Below are 24,233 nucleotides of genomic sequence, written 5' to 3'. Positions count from 1 at the left end.
CCCATTTCTTTCAAGGGAAGAGGATGGAGGAGAAAAATACGGAGCAAGGAGCAAGTCCTGGCGTCGGAGTGGCTCAAAAAGAGGGGCCTCCTGCTTCAGCAACTGTGGTTGTGTCTTCCCAGCCTCCCACAGACAGGGGAATGGCTCTCTCTGCCCACCTGGAAAGTTCCGAGGCTTCCGCAGCAGAAAGGCAGAGGAGGGCTTCTCTGCAGTATAGCTCTGTCCGAGGAGCGCCGAACCTTCAAGAGGCCTTCCAAGGGTTAAGATGCTCTCAGAGGAATCCATTTAGCAGAAATGGGGACAATCGGACGCTCATAAGCCTTGAGCCAGGGCTTATTTTCGGTGTGAGATTGGAAGATTTTGATGACACTGGGAAAGTGGCTTTGTCCTGATTGGTCTCCTGTTGGTGAGGCCCCGGGTGTTACTGGCTCATCCCCCTCCTGTCTCTCTTGGGGGCTCTCTGGGGTTCATCTTGGGCTCAGGGAGCAGCAGGCCCCGAAGCATTTTTGCACTTTATGACACTATTTCCAGCGGGCTCCAGGCGAGCCCGGCGAGCACCGAAGGGAAGCTCCAGTCCCAAATGGGTGTCTGCGGTCCTGGCTCGGCCCCGGCCTCCTTTCCGAAAGGACATGGATGTGAATGTCAAGGGGGCGGAAAGGGAAGGATTTGGGGTCCTGCAAATCCCCTCGGGGCTGGCTTATCCCTAGGGCCCCCTGCCCTGACTCCCTGGACCTTGGGCTGTGTGGGTCTCCTGCTCGTGGCTGCCGCAGGTGAAGGAGGAGCAGACAGTGGTCCCGCGGAGGAGCCCGTGCTGCTCCCATCATGCCAGCCCGAGGGTGGTTGAACCGGCCTTGTGCTCTGGAGGGAAGAGTGACGCAGGTACAGGGGAGGGAGGGACAACAGCAGCCGAGCTGACACCCTCAGTAAACACATCAGTGCAGCCCTGGGGACAGTGCTGGGGCTTTCCAGTGTTCGCAGGGCTGGCGACACGAGGGGACGAGAGCTTCCTTCTTCTCGGAACATGCATTCATTGTTTTGAGACGCTAAAACAGGCTCCTGTCCTGGGGCCCCGGCTTGAATCTTTTGAACCGGTGGACGGTGATAGCAGGAATGCAGCAAAGGCTAATCCTTATATAAGTAACACACTTTCAGATAGTATGTTTTGTGGAAAGGGTAAGTGCTGTTTGCCATAATAGGAAGTAATTACGCTAAGCAGTGTGAGAAGAGGAACTCTTGGCTTATGTAAGAGACATCTGAGTATTCAGGGCAGTCTCCTTAATGCATGGATTATGTCTACTAATTTTGATCGTCATCATTGTTCTATATATAGAAAAGAGCAGATTCACACACAAGGACACACACATACATAGCATCATCGGTATCTTTGTATGAATGCCTGATGCTTTCCTTAAGCCAAGCCATCGACAGGCTTTAGACGCAAGTCGCCAGTGTCTTCCTGTGTATCTCCAGATGCGGACAGAGCGCTGGGCCTTAGGGACTTGATAGTACCAGAAAAGTCCCAGTCCTCAGTTTCTCTGAACTGTAGTCTACTGGTCGTGAGAGCTAGCCATCAAGGAAGCACGTAAGTAGGAGGCAAACTGAAGTGTGTTTGGAACTGTGAATTAAAGGCATAGGATTTTTTGAGAATACATGAGACTTGCCCTAAAGTTGGAAGTTAGAGAAGGCTACCATGAGGAAGGGATAAGTAGAAGTTAGTGATGGGAGGAAGGAAGTTAGTGATGGGAGTTAGTGATGGGAGTCCCTGGGTGGCTCAGTCGGTTAGGCATCTGACTCTTGATTTGGGCTCAGGTCGTGATCTCAAGTCATGAGATTGAGTCCTGTGGGCTTGGCGCTCAGATGGGAGTCTGCTTGAAGATTCCCCCCCCCCCTGGTTCTTGTGTACACGCACTCTCTCTCTCTCTCAAATACATAAATAAATCTTGAAAAAAATCCAATCATGGAGAACAGCCTGTGCAAAGTCCCCGAGGCAGGGAAAAAGCACAGAAAGTTTAAGGAAGGCCAGAGTGGCTGCAGTGCAGAGGCTCCAGATGAGGCTGCAGAGGTGAATTCAGGATTTTGCTGGGACTTATGGGCCGGGGCGATGACCACCGCAGTTGGCTAGTGGTGATAGTCACCACAGTCGGGATAGTGTGTCCCAGGACCAGTGCTGTGTGTGTACATCTGTGTGTGCACACATTGTGTGTGTGTGTGTGTGTGTGTGTGCAGGGGGTGGTGTCCACCTGCTGTGCCACACTGTAGCTGCTGATGGAGGGGGAGAATCTGGGGAGGGGACAGAGTGGTCGGAGCAGCAGGGGTGGAGGGCACTTGAGAGCTCGAGGCAACTGGTCTTGGAGGTATTCCAGGAATCTCTGAGAAATGGAGGCAGTTCAGCTTGTCGTGACTTGTCCAACTGTTTCCACAAGCCCTGTTTACGGAAGCCATATCAAGGCTTCCAATCTTTATCCCAAGCAGAGGGAAGCAGGCCACAGACTCAAGCTCAGGACTGACATGATCAGAGGTGTGCTTTGGGGGAGTGCACTGGCTGCCGCTTGGAAGACAGCTGGAAGGGCCCAGGGTTAGAACTGGGGAGGCCAGTTACAGACAGTCACACCCGTCCGGGAGAGAAACGGTGGTCGCTGGGATAGGAGTCGTGGCTGCAGAGATGGAGAAGGGTGGACAGGCCTGGGTGGTGGAATGGCATGGGGGAAGCAGGGAAGGGGGCTTCGAGAATGACCCTCAGGTGTCTGCCTTGTGTGGGGGGTGGAGGGGGACACAGCTCACTGAGACGAGGAGCACTAGGGTGGGCTCAGTGTGGAAGCAGGAGGACACGCCGTCAGGGCTTTGCAGAGATGCTGCTGAGGAGTCTTGAGGAGTCGTCCAGGAATCGGGGTGAAGATGGATAGTAAGCAATTGGATATTTAAGCTTGTCACTAGATAAGAGGTCCAGCACAAAGACAGCTATTTGGAAGTCACTCGGCATTCGAGGAAGTCAGATGCTGGCATCGGCTGGTGAAAACAGGGACGAGAGACATGTTGAACATAATCCCACCAGTGTCTTTTGGGGGTTAGTCCACGTGTATTAATTAAACACCTACTTTGTGCCAGCTGCTATTCTAGGCACTGAACAAGATAGACAAAATAGACAAAGCCTGTGCTCTTGTGGCATTTATATGCTGGTAGAAATGACAGGCCCTAACCAAGAAAATGAGCAAATGAATAAGGTCAACTAATGAGAGGTAGCATGGAGGAGAAAAGTGGAGGTGCCTGTTGCAGATGGAGTAGGTAAGGAAGGCCCCTTTAGGAGATGACTGTTGAGAGACTCAAAAGAAATAAGGGAGAACCACATGGTTTCTGGGGAAGAGCAATCCTGGAAGAGGGGGAAACAGGTGCAAAGGCCCTGAGGTCAAGAGTGAGGTTGGTGTTTGGGGAACAGCACGACAGGGTAGCTGCCATGGAATGATCAAAGGGAAAAGTGCTAGGCAAGGAGGTGGTTCAAATTGCCAAGGCCAAATGGTGAAAGGCTCGCAGGCCATGGTGAGGACTCAGGTTTTACTCCAAGGATGATAAGAAGCCTTTGAAAGGTATTACATGAGGGATACTCCATCTGATTTGGGTTTTTAAGTGATCACCAGCCCTGGCTGCTGGATGGAGAGTCGAGCTGAGGCACAGAGACCGAGGCAGGGAGACTGAGGTGATGGACCAGGTAGATCCACACGTGGCTGGGAATAATGGGGAGACCGCTGACGTGTTCGAGCCAGACGACTCACCTCCCTAGCCTTCTGGAATGTTGTTGCCTGGTTTGTGTCTCAGCACACACCACACAGGGGTGTGTCGGAGCTGGGGTCCCTCAGCCCTGGGCTGTGTCACATACCTATTCGTGTGTCCAACTTCCGGAATTATTACTTATATCAAATCAAAATATTTTATTATGGCAGCCATAGCAGTAAAAAATCCATTTTCTGGGATGATCCGGTTGACTTTACATATTTATCAGTTAGCCAAATAAAAGGAAAGAGGAAGACAAGTCAGAGTCTCTGTTCTCCTGATTTCTTAGAATTGTCGGGTGAACACAGATGCTCCACTGGGGACCACGAGCTGTAATTCCATAGGCAAAACCCATTACCATTTTAGTTTTCTCTTCTCTTCTTTTTTTTGTTTAAATTTTTTAAACAAATCTGTAAATTTATTTTTTTTTTATTTTGTTTACTTATTAGAGAGAGAGAGAGCACAAGTAGGGGGTGCCACAGGCAGAGGGAGAAGCAAGCTCCCTGCTGAGCAAAGAACCTGATGTGGGACTCCATCCCATGACCCTGGGATCATGACCTGAGCTGAAGGCAGATGCTCAACTGACTGAGCCATCCAGGCATCCCTCTTTTTTTTTTTTTTTAATTTAAAAAAATATCTTATTTATTTATTTGAGAGAGAAAGAGAGCTTGGGGGAGGAGCAGAGAGAGGCTGAGCACAGAGCCCTGTGTTGGGCTTGATCCCATGACCCCAAGATCAGGACCTGAGCTGAAATCAAGAGTCAGACGCTTAACCCACTTGAGCCCCACAGGCACCCCATTCTTCTTATAACTCTAATGAATACTGCTCCATTGGCCTTCCTGATAGGAAAGAACATTACCTGTGACCCCAGGAGAAAATTTCACACCCAAAAGAGAAACCTTGATGTCTATAGTGCTGGCATAAGGCAGAGAGTTAGCAGAGAGCTTTCCCGGAGCACTGCAGGCATTGTCTGCCCCCTTGACTTGTATCTCCACAGTACTGAGGACCACGAGACTTGCTATGCCTCTGTATGTCTCTTCAGTTACCTGTCTCCTTCACTAAAATGCAGGCCCTCAAGGAGAGAGGACTTTGTTCTATTCGGTGCTCCTCACCAGGATTCTGTATGGCATAGAGTATGTGCTCTATAAATTCAGTCGGTAGAGGCTAAGCCTGTTGTACCCACCAATGATTCAAGCTGTGTATTTTACACTTGGCCCATGTGAGTGCTGTCACTTTTTTTTTTTTAAATTTTAAAAAATGTTTAAGAGAAAGGACCTTAAGCAGGCTCCATGCCCAGCCCAGAGCCTGAGATTGTGACCTGAGCTGAAATCAAGAGTCGGATGCTTAACCAACTGAGCCACCCAAGCGCCCCTGAGTATGCTGTCACTGTATTGTGAGATAATCGTTCGTAGGGACAGTGACTCTCGTGCCTGCTGGTGGCTCCATGCCGGCACCAGCCCCATCAGTCAAGTGTGGAGTATCAACTGCTCGACCTTCTGAAGGGTCGCAAAAACGTTAGTGCTTTCCAGTGCCGAAACACAACCGACAAAAGCATATGAAAACACGTGCGTTCCCTTACTGTTCTCTGAATTCCCACATGTGCCTTCCACATGCAGCCCATCACCGCTGGATACTGGTTTATCTTGAAGGTAAAGGACTTTAGGCATTTCAAATAAATGGAACGCCTTTACCAATAGTCTCTGCTCTAGAGGAATTTCTTCCACGGCGGCCGCGTGCCAAGCCTTTTGGTCAGGATTTGTTGGGCTCTGGCGATTGTGATGATCGCTACCTTTCTAAATTAAAGAGTCTTCGAGCCAGGAGGAGGTCATGACTTTCGACTCTCACTTTATAACTCAGAAAGCTGAGGTCTAGAGGTTACTTGGAATATCTTCTGGGCTTTATGAGTTTGCATTCGCTGAGCTGGCGGTAAGAACATCTTAGGTTTCTCTGCAACTTCATTTATTCCGCAAACATGTGTCGAGCACTTCCAGGGAATCATCCAGGCTCCTTGCTAGAGACTCACTTCATTCATCCCCTTCCCTTGAAGAACTCAGAGGCTGGGAAAGCAAGTCCAGCTTGTAAATAGGAGGTTACAAATTGAGCGTCATGAGTGTCGGCCAGAACGGGCACAGGAGGCTTCCCTCCAGTGATGGCATTCTCTGAACAAACGTTCGCTGAGAGCCTCCAGTCGGCTATGTGCTGGCTGCTCGGGGGGCAGTAAGTCTGAGTGCCTGCTCTCACATTGTTGCTGGTCTGGAGATATGGCTAAAATGCCAAGGCGTCAAAGAGCCTTTGCAGGAAGAGTAGGAGTTTGCCAGGTGGAGAAATGGGAACATGGAGTTGCCATGGGAAAGGAGAGCCAGGCGAAGGCAGGAGCGGCGGACGGCACTGGCAGCAGGGAGCTGGGTGGCGCTGGGATAAATGAAGTGAAAGAAGGTGAGGCTGGGGGACGCCCGGGTGGTCCTGCTGATTAAGAGCCTGCCGTTGGCTCAGGTCACTATCTCAGGGTCCTGGGATCGGGTCCGGCATAAGGGTCTCTGCTGGGCAGGGAGTCTGCTTCTCCCTCTGACTGCGGCTCTTCCTGCTTGGGCTCCCTCACTCCAACAAATAAATAAATAAAATCTTAAAAAAAAAAAAAACCACGGCGAGGATGGTGGTCGATCAGGCCAAGGAGGTCATGTCTAGGTCAGTGGGGATATGGAGTGTGTTACTTTTCTCTGTCATCTTTTTCGTAGGAACTGTTGACAGACAGAGATGGCACTCAGTGCCCTGACTGTGCCCGCAACCACCCCCAGCTCACACAGAAAGCCTCGCCATGGGAGAGGATGGGAAAATCGAGCCTCTTAAAACTGCTGCCATAGCGCGGGTCTGGAGTAGCACTGAAGGAAGGGACCGAGCGTAGGAGTACAGCCCCCGCCGGGGGGAGGGGTGGTCTGCCGAGGGCAGTCGAACAAGTCCAAGCAACCAGACTCCCCCGGGCCCAGTACTGTGGATTCCTCGGAAGTTCTGGTTCCTCCTAGAAAAGGCATTGAGTGAAAAAGATGGGACTGAAAACCCCCATCCCCTGAATTAATATAAATAGGTAAACTGTTACTGCATCTCTGCTGAAAGAAGCTATGTGAGGTTCATCTGGGTGACTGTCACGACTGATTTGTAGTTTGAAAGTGAGTTGATGACTTGTCATGAGTCAGAGTGACCCACGGAGTTTGATCATCACAGATCCCAGCTTTGCCCCGCCATTCCCCAGCGTGACCTCACTTCACCCTTGTGAGAGGCAAAGAGGGCAAGAGTCTTCCAGAACAAGGGCCAGGGGCTCCCAGCGCCCAGCCCAGGGCTCCGTGTCCTGGGCGTCCGCCACGGGGCCGAGCTGTGCAGCTGGCCCGTTACTCCCCTGGGAGGCCCTCCCTGAGCTGCTTTCCTTTTCAGTATGCATTCCCTCCCAGTTAAGGAGTTGACTCACCAGTTCAGTGACAGGAGCAGGGATGTCCCTGGGATCCTAGGGACCGGGAAGGGGGTGAATGGCATCGTCAAGAATGATCTGGAACATGTTTTAAAGAGAGTACACCCCCCATGCTCCACATTAGGCTTTGATTGCTATGGATTTCCAATATGAAGAACAGATGGGTGTTCTTAATTGGGAGAGACTGAGAAAACCAGGTAACCATGCATGGGTCAGGTTGCATGAAAGTGTGTCTGATTCTACAAAACCTTTTGGAGCATGTGCCATGGGCCAGGCCCTGTGCTAGAACCTACCATTCAAACATGAGGAACCACACAAAGTCCTATTTTGAGAGACACAGACAAGAGCAAATCAAAGCAATTTCACGGGATGCGGGCCTGAAAGATTATCCCCAGGGCCTTGGGGACAGAGTTGAGAGAAAAATTCACTTTTGGGAGGCTGGAAACAGGGCACAGTGTGGCAAAGAGAAAGGGACAGGAAAAGTCCCTTCCAATGACATTTGAAGGAAGATTTGCCTCCCTGGTTGTTATAGGACATGCTAAATACAGCACACAATTCCAGTTCTTTCTCATCAGAATAGACTATGCATGCGAATTTGCCTGCGATTATTCCCATTTGATCATGAGTCTTTTGCTATAGAAGTTGTTGTTGCTTTTGACAACTGTGTCCCTGATGTTCACTGTTTTGTGATTTTTAATTTAGCAATAAAATGACTTCATAGTAGTTGCTTAAAAATGTACATGAGGGGCACCTGGGTGGCTCAGCCGGTTATGCAACTACCTTCAGCTCAGGTCATGATCCCAGGGTTCTGGGATCGAGTCCCACATCAGGCTCCTTGCTCAATGGCAGTCTGGTTCTCCCTTCCCCTCTGCTCCTCCCCAGCAACTTCTCTCAATCTCTCTCTCTCTTTCTCGATTACTCTCGCAAATAAATAAATAAATAAATAAATAAATAAAATCAATCTTTTAAAAAATAAATATTTATATTATATAGAAATCCATAACGTCTTCTATAAGTTTCCCCGTATGCCTCCCTCCCCAAAATCACTGTGAACAATTTGAGGTGTGAGTCTCATCATACCTTCTGTGCGTCTCTACACGCATGTCTTAACTGTTTTCTGAGAGCTGTCGCATTGTTTTACCATGGAATTGTGGAATTAAGGAGAAGCCAGAGAATGAGGGCACTTCTGTCATTTTGAAAATACCAAGAGGTTAGGGGACACATCAGGGGGACAGCTCAGAGGCCTCACCTCCTTCTCCAGTGCTCTGTCCTCTGACACCCCCCACCCCTGGCCCTTCTTCTGAAGGTCTGGCTCTTTTTATCCTTTTAAAGGAATGCCAAGGTCTCGGACATAGGAACTCTTTCTAGTCCACAGGAGATATTCTTAGCTGCTGAGCTGAATTTCAGAGTCTGTGTCTCTCATTAACTTGAGCTCGCACTTCCTGCTCCAGACTCCCCGGGGGGCCTTCAGCCCCTGCATTGGCTCCAATCTGCCGCTGCCAGGGAGCTCGGGCACTGCTCAGTGCAGGGGTGGGGGGATGGGGGTGTGAGGGGGTTGTGCACCTTGTGTCCCCGTCGTAGAGAGAAGGTGATCCGGGTTGACTCATCTCCTCTCAGGGCTCTGACTAGTGTGAGTTTCTTTCTTCCTTTTTTTTCTTTCCTTCTCAATTTTTTTTAAGATAATGAAAACCATTCAAGTGTTTTCCCTCCTGGTGAATAGCTCGTATATTGGATCTTAGCTACCTGGGTAAGAGCTAAATCTGGGTTGGAATGAAGCAGAGGAGGGCCAAGGGCTCAGAGCTGGTCTTGTTCCTTTCCTTCTGCGCCCCCCGCCCCCCACATGAGTGTGGGCCATCTCTCGATTTCTGCTCCTCTTCCCTCCCCACTCCCCGGACAAGGACAGGCTGACAAAGGAGATTGGGGTGATTTTCCACCAGGATTATGGTAATTGCTTCAGCTCTTCCTGGCTTCTGGTTGATTGGATTCCAGATTCCTCTATTTTTAACAGACCTTTCCCACCAAGCAGTCTCCCAGGAGACCTTGGATCGCTAGGTGAGACCAAGGCAGGGGTTGTGGGGATGGCCCTGCGGGCGGTGCTGCCTGGCCTCCCGGACAGGCTTCCCCATCCACTGGTTCCCACTCCCCGCGGTCTCGTGTGGTTGCTCTCCGGCCCTTCCATCTTGGAATATTCTCAGATCTCCCCGAAAACTCAGACCTCACGGGTCTGTCAGAACAGGAGGCTCTGGGTGCTCAGCTCCTTTCTGGCTCTGAGTCAGGAGGCACGCTGGAACCCTAATGGGCCCCCCGTCCTCTCCCACCACCACGACCAGAGCCCAGGGCTCCCCACCACGCTGGCCCATCCCCCCACAGCCTCTTCTTCTCATCCACCACTACTCCCTCCTACCTCCCGCTTTCTTTGCTAAACCTGTAAGTGCTTTTGTACCTGTCGAAAAGTTGCAAGAACAATGCAAAGAATTCTCCCAGCTCTGTCACCTAGACCCTCTATTGCCATTTCATTGCATTTGCTCTTCCTGTTTGTCTGTTTATCTAAAATATAAACTACGTATGACCTAATTCCCCCTCACCCCTAACGTTCCACTGTGTACCACTCCAAAGGAAAGACACTTTCCCACATAACTACCCTTCTGGCCTCCAGAGCAGGGAATCAGCATTGATGCCACACAACCATCTACAGACTCCCTTAAAGTTTTGCTGACTGTCTGGATAATGAGAAATTATTCTCCCTCTGCCTTGGTCCCTCTCTTTTTCTCCCTTGTCCCGTCTCCTCCCTTCCTGGCTTTCCCCAGTCTTCCTCCTCTCTCCTTCCCTTCCAAGCTTCCCAGTTCTCTCTCTCTTTCTCTAGTCTTAGGGTATCTCCAGACTGTATTTAGTTGTCATTTCTCTTCAGTCTCCTTCAGTCTGGAATGTTTCCTTAAGTCTTTGCCTGTCTTGCATGTTTCCAGCACTTTCCATTTTATAGTCTGAACCTCAGCTGTTTGTCTGCTGCTGTTTCCTTATGGCCAGACCAAGGCAGTGCAGTCTTGGTAGGAATACTCTAGAAGTTATGCTCCCTTTCCACCACTGGTGATATTAACCTTGGTCATCTGTTGGTGTCATTGATTTTTCCCTTTGTCATTGATCAGTATTTTGTGTGTGTTGCGGGGGCGGATATTCTGATATAATGCCAGTATCCTGTTGTTCATCAAAGTTCCAGCCACCAACCTTGGCACACACTGATACCTTCTGCCTGTATCAGCTGCCACTATGATGGTTCCAGAAAGTGATTCTCCATTTTGGTCATTTCTACTACGTTTATGAGCTGACATTCTATTGAAGGATGAACTTTTCCTCCTTCCTCATTGATTTATCTTTTCATTCTTTATTTGTACTTGTGCAGACACATGGGCTCCTGTTTTATTAGATAGGTTATAAACAATACTCTCATGATTTATTTTGATGTTCAAGTCCAAATGAGACCAGTGGAGATGCTCTCAATAGGCGGGCTTCTTTGTTCTTCAACATGCCCTCATCACTCTTTAAGCATTTCCTTCCTTTCTGGCCCCTGTTGTCCCAGGGTGGTTTTGAAATTTCCCTGCCCCAGCCTTGGATCCGCCATTTTCCCAAGGTTCCTTTTAGTGGAGGATGGTATTTAGACACCAAAATCCAGTCACTCCAAGTGCTCAATGCTACTGGTTGTCATGTGTGTGTCCATAAATCCAGATCTAGTTCTGCATCTGTCTTCTTTTTAAATCCGTGAGATCATGCCAGTACTTAGGTCTAGTCCAACACCTCAGAGTTCTTGCTAGGCCTTCCTCTTTCCACATTTGTAAATCCTTCCAGACAGTGAGAAACCTGAATCCCATTGATACCATCATCCTTCATATATTGACTTGTTTGCTCAGGGCAACAATCTCCCAACTTCTTAGAGCAGACACACTGATGCCCGTACTTCTGCAGGGCACCCTTTCTGGTTCCTGCTTCTTCAGACGCTGACGTCTCTGAACTGGGAGGGGTGGGAAGGAAAAAGGAACAGAAGGGAAGGTGGGAAAACTCCCATTCATTTTTTGTCTCATTTCTGTTTTGGCTGAAAATTTAATGCAGGCAATTTAGGGAAAGGAATCAAAATTTATAGTGTTCCAGTGATTTTTTTGGCCAGCAGCTTCATTCACTTTCTCATGTAGTCAGACTGTAGTGATAGTCACCCCCTCTTTCCTTTTCTACCATCTCGTTTGGTCCTCATCGTTTCTGCCTCTCATTTCCATAGTCTGCTTTTCTTTCTTCCCTTCCTCTTTCTTTCTCATCAGTCTCAGGATTTGGAGTAGGAATGGCGATCCTTTTTTCTCCTCCACAAGTCCTGTTTTAGGGCTTCAGACTTTCCAATATATAATGTCAGTGATTTCGCTCCACCAAAGGGATCAACAACAGAGCAGTTAGAAGTCACAAGTGCACAAGCTATGTTTTATTTGGAGAATTAAACTTCTGTAACACAGGATTCAATCCTGATCTTCTTTGGACAGATAGAACAATCAGGTTAGTTCAAAATAGAGAACCCAAATTGAATAGGAAAGTGGGACAGTGAATGTAAAGACCTAGGTGTATGACCCCCTCTCTATATACCCTTGTCCTTATTATGGGCAAGATCTTCTGACTGACCAATTGACCATATGTTAACCATTAACTAGTAACCTTTACTGATCACATGAGTAAAGGGGAGTGCCTCATGAAGGCAATGTTACTTAGAAGCCCTTCTCCCCCACCCCTCTTTTTGTTCATTTCAGAGTCCTCAGACTTCTTGCCTTTGTCTACCACTGCCCTTGGCGTATTATTCCCAAGATGCTGGTCCTTTTCTTCCCCATCAAAACATCCCCTGGCCAGTGCTCCATTGCCCCTGGGCCTGGCTGGATGGCAGCTAACAAATTTGATGACCTGAACTAGTAGGTGTTCATGAATAAAGAAGGTCATGCTTTCTGGATACTATCTTAGCATGTTAGCTTAAGTCCTCTAGAAACACACTGCTTGGCTCAAAGAAAGAGGATGGGGGACTGAAATAATAAGTTTCAGAACATGTGGGTGTGGGAGGAGGAGGTGGGCCTTAAGGTCCTCAGGGCACAACCTGGGGCTGCCTACTCAGTGTAGTGGTGATGCGGGGAGCCGTGTTTGTGGGTAAAATAAACAGCTGTGAGAAAAGGAAGTGGAAGGGTTGTGTGTCCACATGGGAAAGTACGCTGCAGCTTTTGAGATGTTCTTATAATTTTCAGAGAGATATAGCAGCCCAGGACATCATAGCTTTTCTATTTGAAACCATCCTTTGCAGGATGCCTGGGTAGCTCCGTCAGTTGGGCATCTGCCTTTGGCTTGGGTCATGATTCCAGAGACCTGGGATCAAGTCCTGCACCGTGTTCCCTGCTCAGCGGGGAGCCTGCTTCTCCCTCTGTCCATCTCACCCCTCCTACCCTGCTTATGTGCTCTCTCTCCCTCTCTCTGGCAAATAAATAGATTAAATCTTCAAAAAAATAATCCTCTGCATTGGACAGGAGAAGAGTTAAATTCCTTGTGACATGTCTACTGTATTTGTACATTTAGAAATCAATTAGTGTAATTGGGGCAATCAGAGATGCTAAACAGAGGAACAATTTACTGAGAACAAATGTCTGGAATTGTGTATTTTGCCAATGGAATTTCTCACAGTTGGTACAAGAAAATACTCCAAATTAAATCATTCAGGCTGAATGTGACTTTTTTTTTTCCCTTCCTCTTAAAAATGTTAAAAGAAACACAGCCTGGCTGAGAACTCCTCCCCCTCCTGTTAGACAGATTGCTTCTCAGAAAAATCCTCTAAATTGACATTTTACCTGAAAAAAGCAAAGGCAGATGAAAAACTCCAGGTGTGTATGCTTGGCGTGAACGCTTTTGCCAAACAAGATCATAAAAGTGTTGTCTGCTCTATTAGGACCATAGGAAATGAGATAATATGGGGGTAGGTGTCCTTAAAGGCTCAGTATAGGGAGTATGTAGGATGTAAAGAGCTTCTAAGAACATCGTTCCTGCCCTATCAGTGAGAAACGCCTGGAAAATCTACAAAATTATAATTCGTCCTGAGCCCTTTCAGAAGGCTTGAGATCAAATTGTGCAACCAAGTTAACTGAATTCTGAAGAGGGGTGAGCCCCTCCAAAAAGAGAGCTACCATTTCAGCTGTAGCAGAGAATGGGAAAAAGAAGCAGCTGTTATACAAGCCAAACTCTGAACAAATTCTTAAAGATCATTGTGAGCTGTAGTGTGTCTGGAACCACAGGCCTCCGGTGGGTGTTCATGAGAAATATTGGGGTATGTCAGAAGACTAGCGAGTCTCCCAGGATGGCAAAGGAATATAGGAGGCACTTGGTGGCTTTGGAGGCAGAGGTAGAGGCAGGAACAGAAAAAGCCTTGCCTGCTTCCCAGGATCCTTCTCTCCTGTGAAGCAAAAACAAACACTCTGACCTTCAGACCATAAGTGAAAATCCATTCTTCAGGGGCAGGAATAGAAACAAACTACCTTGGCCCCAGGACACAGCAAAGACCCAGCAGTGCTGTAGAAAAGGTAGATGCAAAATCCCCTTTCACCTAGGGGAGGGCAGGAGACGATTCTGGTCCCCAAATGGTCGTGTACTAGTAAGGAAAAGAGTTCTGCTACTGCTGGAGGAAGAGCAAGAAACTCCCACCCAAGACCAAGTACAAAGACGAGGTAGGTCTTCCTGCCACAGAGATGGGAGAGAATGCTTAAAACAAGGATCCTCCACCTTTGAGGTCCAGGTTCAAGACCTTTTGTGGTATTGTAACACTCGGTCTAGGTCAAAACAAAGGAGAGGCTGTTATACAAGCCAAACTTGCTTCCCTCCCTACCCCAGAATAAGAAAGAGCATATTACTGCTGGGAGGGGTGCAGAAGCGTGGAGAAGGACCCCAGCGGAGGTATGGGCATGCTGGCTGGCTGATGGCTAAAGGGAGATCAGGAACACAGGAATCCCTCCAGCACCCTTGCTCCTACTCTAAGCTTATGATACCAGCTGCCTCCATCTAGAGGAATTTGAAGGCTGTAGTGCACTGAAGATAGCAAAACTCAAACCCAAGTCAACTAACCTAAGTCAATACACACGCACACACACACACCTAAGAAGAAAACAAAACCTTTGTCAGGAGGCAAAGCAATCAACAGAAGCAGACTCAGAGATGAGATATTGGAACAATCAGATGGTCTTTACAATAATGGTGATTAATGTGTTAAAGGATCTAGTAGGAAAGGTGAACAACATTCATGAACAGATGAAGAATTTCAGCGGAGTGATGGACAGTGTCAGAAAGAATCAAATGAAATGCTAGAAATTTAAAAAGCCAGTTTCTTGGTGATAAGGAGTTTCTTTGATAGGCTCTTCAGTAGATTGGACACATATGAGGAAGACATCAGAGAACTTGAAGATAAGTCCATGAAAATGATCAAAATTGACACAACAGAATAAAAAGAGTAGGCAAAGATGGGGCACCTGGTGGCTCAGTGGGTTAAAGCCTCTGCCTTCGGCTCAGGTCATGATCCCAGGCTCTTAGGATGGAGCCCCACATCTGGCTCTCTGCTCCGCAGGGAGCCTGCTTCCTCCTCTCTCTCTCTCTCTCTCTGCCTACCTGCGATCTCTCTCTGTCAAATAAATAAATAAAATCTTTAAAAAAAAAAAAAAGTAGGCAAAGAGAAAACAGAACTGAGCAGCCAAGGGCTGTGGGACAATGTCAGTTAACCAAATGTACATGCAATTGGAGACCTGGAAGGAGGAGTTTTTAGGAAGAAGAATCTGGCAAGCTAGTGTTTTCCCAAGGAAGGCATGTGGTTAAAAAGTGGCCACAAGTAGTTACGGCTTTGCTCTCCAGCTTCTAATTTAATGAAGCATCTACTGCCACACTCTTACCTTTTTCTTGCTTATCTTCAACACTCAGTTATTTGGGATATGAAATGCGTGACTTTCCCCATGATCCCCCTTAGCAGTCTGTCTGCCATTCGGCATCAAGAGGAGGGGCTGGGAAGGTAGCTGGAGTGGTGAAAGATGCAAGGCAAGGCTCAGCGGCTCACCTTTTCCTTTTGGCAAACAACTTAAACTTGAATTAACTGAAATAAAACATGGATCGTGGTTTTGAAGAGGTGGTAAATGATCATTCATCTTTGTGGTTCATTCAAAATACTGGAAATGATCTCCTGTATTGGCTAGTAATGCATTTTTAAAAAGACTTTATTTATATTTACTGGAAAGAGAGAAAGAGAGAGAGCTTGCAGGGGGAGAAGCAGAGGGAGAGGGAGAGAGAAAGAATGTCAAGCAGACTCCATGTGAAGCCCGACACGGGGCTCCATCTCACAACCCTGAAACCCTGACGTGAGACAAAACTAAGAGTCTAACACTTAACCTGCTGAGCCACCCAGGTGCCCCTAATAATGCATTCAATAAAACAGTTACACAAGTTCCTTACTGTGTATGTGCTGTAAATGAGTTTTCAGGCATTCAGCGACCTTAGAGGCTAGATGGTGACCAGCTGTCCAGCTGCTTGCTGAGGTCAGCTGCTGGAGAAAACCTGCTGCTGGAGGTCGGGTGCTTGTGTGTCTCCTGAATGAAGATGCTTTCTGGATGGGAGGAGGGCGCTTGATGAGAAGGGCGGGGAGCATGGTCTCTGCAACTTTAGCTCATGGGTTTAGAATTTACTCAGAAACAGCTTCTCATCTCTCCATTGTTAATGAACTTGTATCCCTTCCTGCGTCCACGCTTCCTTGAACAGGCCTCCAGGGAGATTTCCTAACCCTCTTGGCAGAGCAGCTCCTTTTCCCTCTGTGCTACTTCTCATCTCATGCCATTTTGGGCATTTTCACATTATCTCACACTTATTTTTTATGCATCTGTTGCCTCTACTAAATTGAGATCTTCAAGGATAAGGGTCTGTATCGTATTCCTTTCTAGTGTGGTGTCAGGCATGGAATAGGTTCTCAGTAACTTTTGTCTGAATTGGATTAAGGAAATGCTTGCGTTAGGTAACTGCCGGGACTCCGAGAGCAACTGAGACAAGCGTTTGGTCCAGCCGTGTTCCGTGGCTCTTATTCTGTGATAAGTTCTGGGCCTTTGTGAGTATCTCCCATGCATGTCACAGGCACCTTGCGTGTGACAGCTATGCCAAATGGGGCTTGGATTCATATCACCACAGTGATAGACTCAGAGGTGACTTAGGGTGACCATGTTGAAAGCAAACAATCAAAAATAGGGTCAGAAAAATACAAAGTCATTAGGAAGAAAGAGAACATCGATCCAGGGTCTGGGATGGAAGCTGAGTAACACAATTTAAGATACCAATCTGTTGTGATGGTCCCTTTTCTGTGACTGCCTCCTGCCAAGAGTAGCTTTTAGGGGGAGGCCTGGGATGAAGGGAGGGAAGCAGAGGGACTTTCTGTAGAGCAGAGCAAGGAATAAAATCTTGGATATCAAACTAGAGTGGCCGTGGCCAGACCTGGATGAGTTATTGTGACTGAGGGTTCGTTCTGAGCTGCCAGGTGAGCAAAACAAGGAGAAATGGGCTTTTGTCCTCTGCTGGAAACATACTAGTTCCTAGGGGCGAAAACAACAACTAAAACCACCACCACCAAAAAACCCCAGGCCCTTTTTTTCCCCTTGGGAAATCCAGATTTGTTTTCTATGTGGCTGTGCTCTAGAAAAGATGTGTGACCTTGGCTGCTCATTTGACTACCCCCAACCTTGATTTCCTCAGCATTCAGGGATCCCGACAGCCTGTTCCACTCCATTCTCTGGGCAGACAGGACGTCTAGAATCCTTCTGGTTGGAGATGCTGACATGGGCTCGGAAGAGCAGGGACAGACAGCCCGGATCATCGGCTGTCCACTTAGGTGTTTTCCTTGTTGACTTGCCAATGCCCCAGCTTTGAGGCATTCAGGAGCCGCGACTGCTCATGGGAAGGGACCAGGCAGCACCGTGCCCCTCTCCCTGCCGCCACAGCCCAGTCCCCTGCGGGAAGCACACTGCAGCAGCTGCTAACACCAGCGCGAGTCCTGAGCAATCCCAGGGAACCTTCCAGAACACTGCCAGGTTTCAAGAGGGGCTGGCAGAGCGCACTGCTCCGGGAGGGAGGCGGGGCTCCCGAGCAGACCTGCCCTGGGGTAAAGCTGAGAGCTGGAAGCTGCAGAGAAGGGCTCCGGGCTCCCAGAGCCCCCCGTCCCTGGACAGATTGCTTTTCAGAGCATTTGTATTTTGCAAATTGATTTGAGAACTGGTTTGCTGCCACCCAGTGTTCTTCTCCCTCCCCCAGCTTCCTGTTCTCACAGATCACTGTATCCCTTTCTGTTAGCAAACCTGACGGAGACCCTGCCTTTATCTGATAAGCCCGTTCACACCAGGGTGTGAATAATTCACACCGCTTTGGACACTGCCTTTAATGGTGTGCACAGTCTGCAAGAGCACATCATCTCACAGTAATTTCTAGGCGTTTGCATATGTTGCGTGAGAGGGCCCTCCCATCGCCCCCCTCCCCCACCCCACACCGCCTACCACGCTGGCTGTGCTGACGTGCAAGAATTTGGCCCACTGCACTCTGCATGTTGGGGGTGCGGGGGACCGACTGAATGGAAATGAGGGGTAGTTCCCTTTGGAGCCCACCTCCTCTTTTCTCTGCCACGCCAGGATCGTCTTCAAGGCCCCAGTGTAAAGAGAGTTTTAGAGGTGGGGGTCCAGGGCAAGGAATAAAATCTCTCAGCGTGAGCATTCGTGGGTCAGGAGTGCCGAGACCCAAAGGGAGGGGGGGATTTCAGGGGCCCGTGGTGGCTGAGGCTGCCGGAGCCACACCCTCAGGAGCCAAGCCCCTCCCGCTGTGGTGGCGAGGGTCTTTTCCATTGGCTAGAGCCTGCAGTGGCTGCGGGGCATCCCCTGTAAGCAAAGGGCTAGAACGGCGTTGACTGAAGCAGGAGAAGGAATGGGAGAAGAGGGGGGTGGCTGGTGAGCAAGGAGGAGGAAGAAGACACAACAGCGGGGCACGGGGAGTGCTGATTGACTGACATCATCTTCCGTATGGAACCAAGATCTGCTGGTCACTAGAAGCGAAATGAGTTCTGTCATATTGTCGGAATTATGTGCGGCCCTAAGTTGCCCTCAACGAAGTCCGCTTTTGCCAGGAAGTTCCCAGGCATCTTAAGTGCAAGGATCAGAAGACGGGACATACGAGCGAGCCAGTAAACCCTTCTCTCAAACCTCGCCATGTGCAGCTGGAACTTTCTGTGGTCAGGGAGAGTTCTGCTCTTGTGGACCGCCCATTGGGCATGGACAGTGTTGGTTCTCCCCACCCCGTACCCCACAACTGAACTGTCAGACAAGCTTTGACCACATTTGAAAGGTCCAGGTGGCCAAGGGGCCATTTTAAAACGGATTCGTCTGTCGAAGAAATCAAATAGCTGGTGGTTGGTGGTATTTAATTCTTCAAAGAGCTTATTTCAGATTTTTTTTTTTTTTTGTCATTGCTGTTACTAAATATACACTTATCTCTGCAAGTGTTTAGATACACTGGTGTTGCCCCTTTGCTTTTACTGGTTGGTGCCATGAAAATTAACCAGGGGATTGAAGCTACTTCCATGAAGCACTTCCATGAAGTGGTTGCCAAAAGCGTGGCCAAGATCGGAATTTCAAGGTCACCCACTGCCTTAGTGAGAGCTTCCCCACACTTAAGATGGAGATGAATCCAGGGAGAGGTGGTCTTGCTATCACCCTGCGTTCCTGTTATCTGGGGCTTCTGCAAAAAAGAGCTTGGAGAGGCTGGACCAGCACCACTCAGGGTCCCTCCCATTCTTCCCTTCCGGCGTCACACATCTCTTCACAGGGAAGTGGTCTTATCTTAGCCACTGGAACAGCAGAATGCGTAGTCTGCTAACCACTCTTCCTGCCTCTCTGCTCTTTACAGAATGGGCTGAACGGCTTGCACCTGGCCTCTAAAGAAGGCCATGTGAAGATGGTGGTTGAACTTCTGCACAAAGAAATCATTCTAGAAACGACAACCAAGGTACGTCTCTTAGGGAGCGGGGAGCTTTTCGTTGATATTCAAGTGTGGGGGGGATCCCTCCTGTCTTATCCCAAACTTGAGAGAAATCCAAGAGTGCTTCTGAATCTCTCTTGTCCTTCCCATTACTTCCTAGTTCTAGGCATCCCTGAAATTACCTGAAAAGCACAGGACCCTATTTCCACAAGGAGTCAGTGGGCTTTTGCTTTCTCCTCCTTGCCAGAGTATGCACCTAGAAATAGAATTCTTTTGGTGACTTTCTGTGTTCTTGGGGTCTCTGACTCCTATAGGGGCTAAGAACCCTGGAAGCCCCACAGTCAGGTGCCTGGGGTCCAGATCCCAGAAGAACTATTTCATGCTCTGTGACTTTGGGTAGGTTACCTAGTGAGACATCTCAATTCCCTCATCTGTAAAATGGGGGTAATAATACTTGGTTTCAGGATTCAGATGACAAACAAACAGGCATCCGCAAATACTGGTGGCTGTGTTGCTACTGAGGCTGGAAGAAGAGGGCCAGACCCTCACAGTTATCCTTCTCCAGCATTCTACTTGGTCAGCTCCACACTTATTTCCTCCCCTGACGGATGACCCTGAACAGCATTCTCTTTTCCTATCAGGGGGCACTGAGCAAGGGGGGAGTCACAGCCCCCACACCGACATACTCCTCCCCCTAGCTCCAGTGATGTAAGCCCAGAAACGACAGTCACGAAATCATGCAGCTCCAGGTTGCAAAATGGGTTTTATTTCTTACATCCATCCATCCCGTTTGCATAGTGAGCAAGACACCGCCGCCAATACTTCAAAACAAAACGACACACAAAAACCGCCTTTCTCTGCTGACTCGAGTACTGCTTCCTTTTCTCGCCCTTCCCGCTTACTTCCCGCGGTTTTCCTCTTGGCTTTGTCCTGCTGGCCTCTTTCTTTCCATCTGCTGTTCCGTACCCATGGCGGTCTCACGCCTAGCCTCAATCTCCGCTCCGGGCGGCGAGCGTGTTTGCCGCCTCTCGAGCGGAGAGCCAGAAGAATGATAGGTGACCACAGATAGAGTGGTTATGAAGTGCATTACCAAAATATTAGGAAAGTGCAGTCATCCCTGGCGGTAAAATTCGGTGATTTTCACGTCGTGTCATGTCATGTAATTTTCATGCGATCTCGCCGGTGAAATAGACAAGAGTTGTTCTTTCTCTATGTCTGTGCGGCACTTTTTTTTTTCCCCCGACAAGTACCAGTTGTTTCCACCCTTCTGTGGACGAAGGGGATGCAGTTAGTCTTCCTTCTGGCGCTCCCACGGACCTGGCCGCCAGCAGTGCGCCATCTGCAGGCTCCTCTTCCCTGGCGCGGCCCCAAGAGCCACGTGAACAGGGCGCTTCGCCGGTTTTCCCTCTTGCCGAATTTCCCCCTCTGATTGTTATTTTGCAAGCAAACGCTTGGTGTGTCTTTGTTATTTATAGACATTTTGTAAGCCAGCGTGGTTTCTGAATGCCACACAGAGGGAGGAAAAAAGGTGAGGCAGAAACCGTGGGCTGAGCAAGAGTCATAGCAGATTGGGGAATTCTAATGGGTCTCGCAAGCATGAGAAAGATTAAAAAAAGACAAGAGTAAAAAAGCCAAAACCAATATAGTTTCCTAAACTGTGCTTAGAAATTTTAAAAGCACAAAACAAAAGCATCCTGGTGCCATCCTCCCGTCTCTGCCTCGAGGGGCCTGTGCTCAGCCTCTCAGCAGGTGGAGAGGGAGAAATCCCCCATCTCCCTGCTTGAGTGTGCCCGGCACCTGTCCCAGCCCCATCCCTTCCAGGAGCTCCAGGACACCCAGCCAGGGGACAGAGTGGGTCTTTGTGGATCACATGTAGCTAAGAAAAAATTTTTTTTTCTTCTTGGAGGGTATGTCCCTGCATGCAGGGGGAGGGGTGGAGAAAACAGAGGCCCCACCTCCTTGTCCTTAGACCCTCACCCTAGGCCAGGGGCCCTCATGCACCGCACACTGTGTGCGTCTGTGTGTGGGTGGGTGGGTCTGTTTCCCACTGTCTCCTCTTTGCTCTTACCCACCACCCGTGCTGCCCTCAGCCCAGATCCGGAAGGTGGCATGAGCCAGGTTTCCATGTGGGCCAGCTGCCCCACTCCACCCCCCCTGGCATGGATTTCTATGAGGAGAGCTCTGATGTCGTGTGATTTCAGGCAGAGAGGGGCAGATGGAAAGCAACATCTTGACATTGTTGCTTCTGGAGGGCAAGCAGCCCGAGTGTCTGTCATCTCGATACTCGCCCGCCTGGACCGGCGCCTGACACACATGTGTTCAGTGTGTAGCGGAGGCATGAATGGCACAGCACACGTTCTTCTAAATGGGGAGACTTGGAGATCGGAGTCCTGATTTCTAGAGAAGTTTCTGGTGCCAACAGCCATGTCCCACTTGGTACAGTGAGAGAGTTGGCCTCCAGACGTACGCTCTTCAGACTTCTATGAAAAGTGATTTATCAGCATCCATACCTTCATTTCTGGCACTTTATTCTTTGACAGATGTTTGAGGAAGAACGCTTTGGTTTATCCAATAGAATTTAAGGAGAAATCAAAAAGACCAACCCTGGGAGGCAACGAGCAGGGCCGTCTTGCCTGATTCAGGCCACAGTTTAGAAACAAAGACCTGAGTTCCCTCAGACCCCTGGTGCCCTCAGTGGGGCTACCTCTCCCACCTGCGGGTGCGGAGGGCAGCGGTGGCTGTGTGGGGTGGGGGTGGTGGGGCACAGAACTTGGCGCCTGCACCGCTCTGTTCCGCCCAGGTGAGGCCACTCTTCTCCCAGTGACAGATGGCCCCGGTGCATGGACTGAGTCTGAAGTCCCTACTTGCCAGGGCTTGAGTTGCCTGAGATGGATTAGCAAGTGTTTATGTGGTTTAGTAAATTACATGCCGTCTGAACTACAAAAAGATGAGTTTGTTGGAGATCTCTGCTCCTTACGTAGCAGAGGGACAAGTGGGCCCAGATAGGTTCCATTTTCTTCCGCCTGCCCTGTGGACAGAAGCTGTCGGGGGGAGACTCCTGTCCTGCCTGCCTCTCACGGAACTGGGGTGGCCGTAGGGGTCACGTAGGTGAGTCAGAGAATGTGCCCGTGTTCCCGTCCCTGGACATCCGGGAGGCAGGAGGGAGATGGGCAGAAAGCAGCCTGCCGGACCTGACCCCGTCTAGCAATTGTCAGAGACCCAGAATGGATCCAGACAAGAAACTCTGAGTGCTCTAGTCCCCCCTCAGAACCTGCCCCCAGCCCTGTTGCGTGCTTCTGCTCTTCCCTCTCTTCGCCTCTCATCCCTCTGTCCCCCTTGGCCCAGCTCCGGGGAAAGGGCGCCGAGCCTGCGGCCTCTGCCGGCCTCCTTCCCCAGAGCTCCGGACCCGGCGGGGGCTCCGCGCGGTCCTGCCGAGTCACAGCTTGTGAGGAGCTGGAAGTCCACGGAGGGCCGGCTCGTCTGGCAAACCTTTCAATGTGTGTCCTGAGGAACGTCGACTGTCCGTCAGCTGATGACAGAACGCTGCGTCTGCGGGCGGCGGATTAGGTGTTGGGAAGTGGTTTCTTTGTTCTTCAGCGTGACATTTTCTGTGTGGAGAACAGGAAGGCTTTTCCTCCCTGGGCTTTCAGTACTATTTCAAGGTGTATGACGGGTCAGGCACACTCATGGGTGTCATCTACCCGTTTTGTCTCATCAAGAAAACCCACTGTCCTCCACCCCGACGCACAGCCTTATTAGTGTACCCTTAATGGTGACTTTACCTTTGACTGTCACAGCACCATTGACAGCCTGGTGGGAAACCTGCTCTGCTTCCTCTCCTCCATGTGTTTCAGAAAGGGAACACAGCTCTGCATATCGCCGCCCTCGCTGGTCAGGATGAGGTGGTCCGGGAGCTGGTCAACTATGGCGCCAATGTCAACGCCCAGTCACAGGTAATGGTCCTCTGGGGCCCCGGGCCAGAGGGCGCTGGCCTTCTTCTCCACCTGCATTTCGGTTACACTGTGAGCACATGGTCTAGATTAATCGGCAGCGCGTGTTTGCATGCTTCTACTATAAGTGTGTTCTAAGAATGAGGTGGTTGATCGTTGTGGACCCCCATCTCTGTTCAGTTAAACCAAACGATATATCTAGCTCTGGCATGCTTGGGGAGAGAAAGCATGTTTAGAGGTGGGTAGGATACGGGGACTTCAGAGGAAAGGAGTGAAAATAGACGCTGTGTGTCTGGTGGCAAGAGGCTGATTTCCATGGAGTGTCGCCCCCACCTGGTGGCCTTTTGTAATAATCCCAGTAAACCATTTCGAAGCATCAGTTAGTTTTTCCACCCGGAGATGTTGGCGGGAACATGGCCCCATGGGCTAGGTGAAAATAGGGTGAAGAGAGAGCTGTTCTCAGGTTGAGAGGACTCTGCTCTGGGTTTAGCATCTCTCATTTTGTGGGTGAATGTTAATGACTTTTACTCTTGGTCTACAGAAAGGCTTTACACCCCTGTACATGGCAGCACAAGAGAATCACTTGGAAGTGGTTAAGTTTTTACTGGAAAATGGAGCTAATCAGAATGTAGCCACAGAAGTAAGTACCTTGGGCAAACGGACTTCCTGCTGGACGCCCCCCGCCCAGGGTGCAGGACACCTTTGGGGGTGTGCATCCCTGGGACATGGCTTGAAAGAACTCCTGTGTCACGATCGGTGTGGGCTGTCATTGTGTGCTCTCCCCCTTCTGCTTACTGCACTAATCCTGGGCGCTGCTGGGCATTCCGAGGGAGGAAGAGACAGGGTCATGGGTCTTGAGGAATGCCCAGACACATACCAGAGAAATGACATCAGACTCAGGCTTGTCCTTCCCACACTAAGCACCACTGAAGGCTGGACGTTAATGAGAAAGGATCCGGCCACAGACCATGAGTCACTTCAGCTCTGGTCCTGAGTTTTGTCATTGATGAAGGGATGAAATTGAGCTA

General features: G+C 49.5%; 1 protein-coding gene across 15 annotated transcripts in view; it reads left to right on the top strand.

Moving 5' to 3' along the window:
* ANK1 (ankyrin 1) overlaps nt 1–24,233 on the top strand; it is a 208,955-nt gene that overhangs the window by 118,321 nt on the left and 66,401 nt on the right. For all 15 annotated transcript variants that reach the window (XR_009401161.1, XM_059384549.1, XM_059384547.1 and 12 more), the window contains exons 3-5: nt 19,184–19,282; nt 23,110–23,208; nt 23,747–23,845. Coding sequence is in view for 14 of the 15 variants with exons in the window: in XM_059384549.1 (XP_059240532.1) it covers nt 19,184–19,282; nt 23,110–23,208; nt 23,747–23,845 (297 nt within the window). In the remaining variant the exon portion in view is untranslated. The remainder of the gene's footprint in view (nt 1–19,183; nt 19,283–23,109; nt 23,209–23,746; nt 23,846–24,233) is intronic.

Source organism: Mustela nigripes, chromosome 18 (assembly GCF_022355385.1).
Source record: "Mustela nigripes isolate SB6536 chromosome 18, MUSNIG.SB6536, whole genome shotgun sequence".
Taxonomy (NCBI): Eukaryota; Metazoa; Chordata; class Mammalia; order Carnivora; family Mustelidae; genus Mustela; species Mustela nigripes.
Note: the sequence above shows the minus strand (reverse complement) of the source record. Positions and strands in the feature narration are given on the sequence as shown.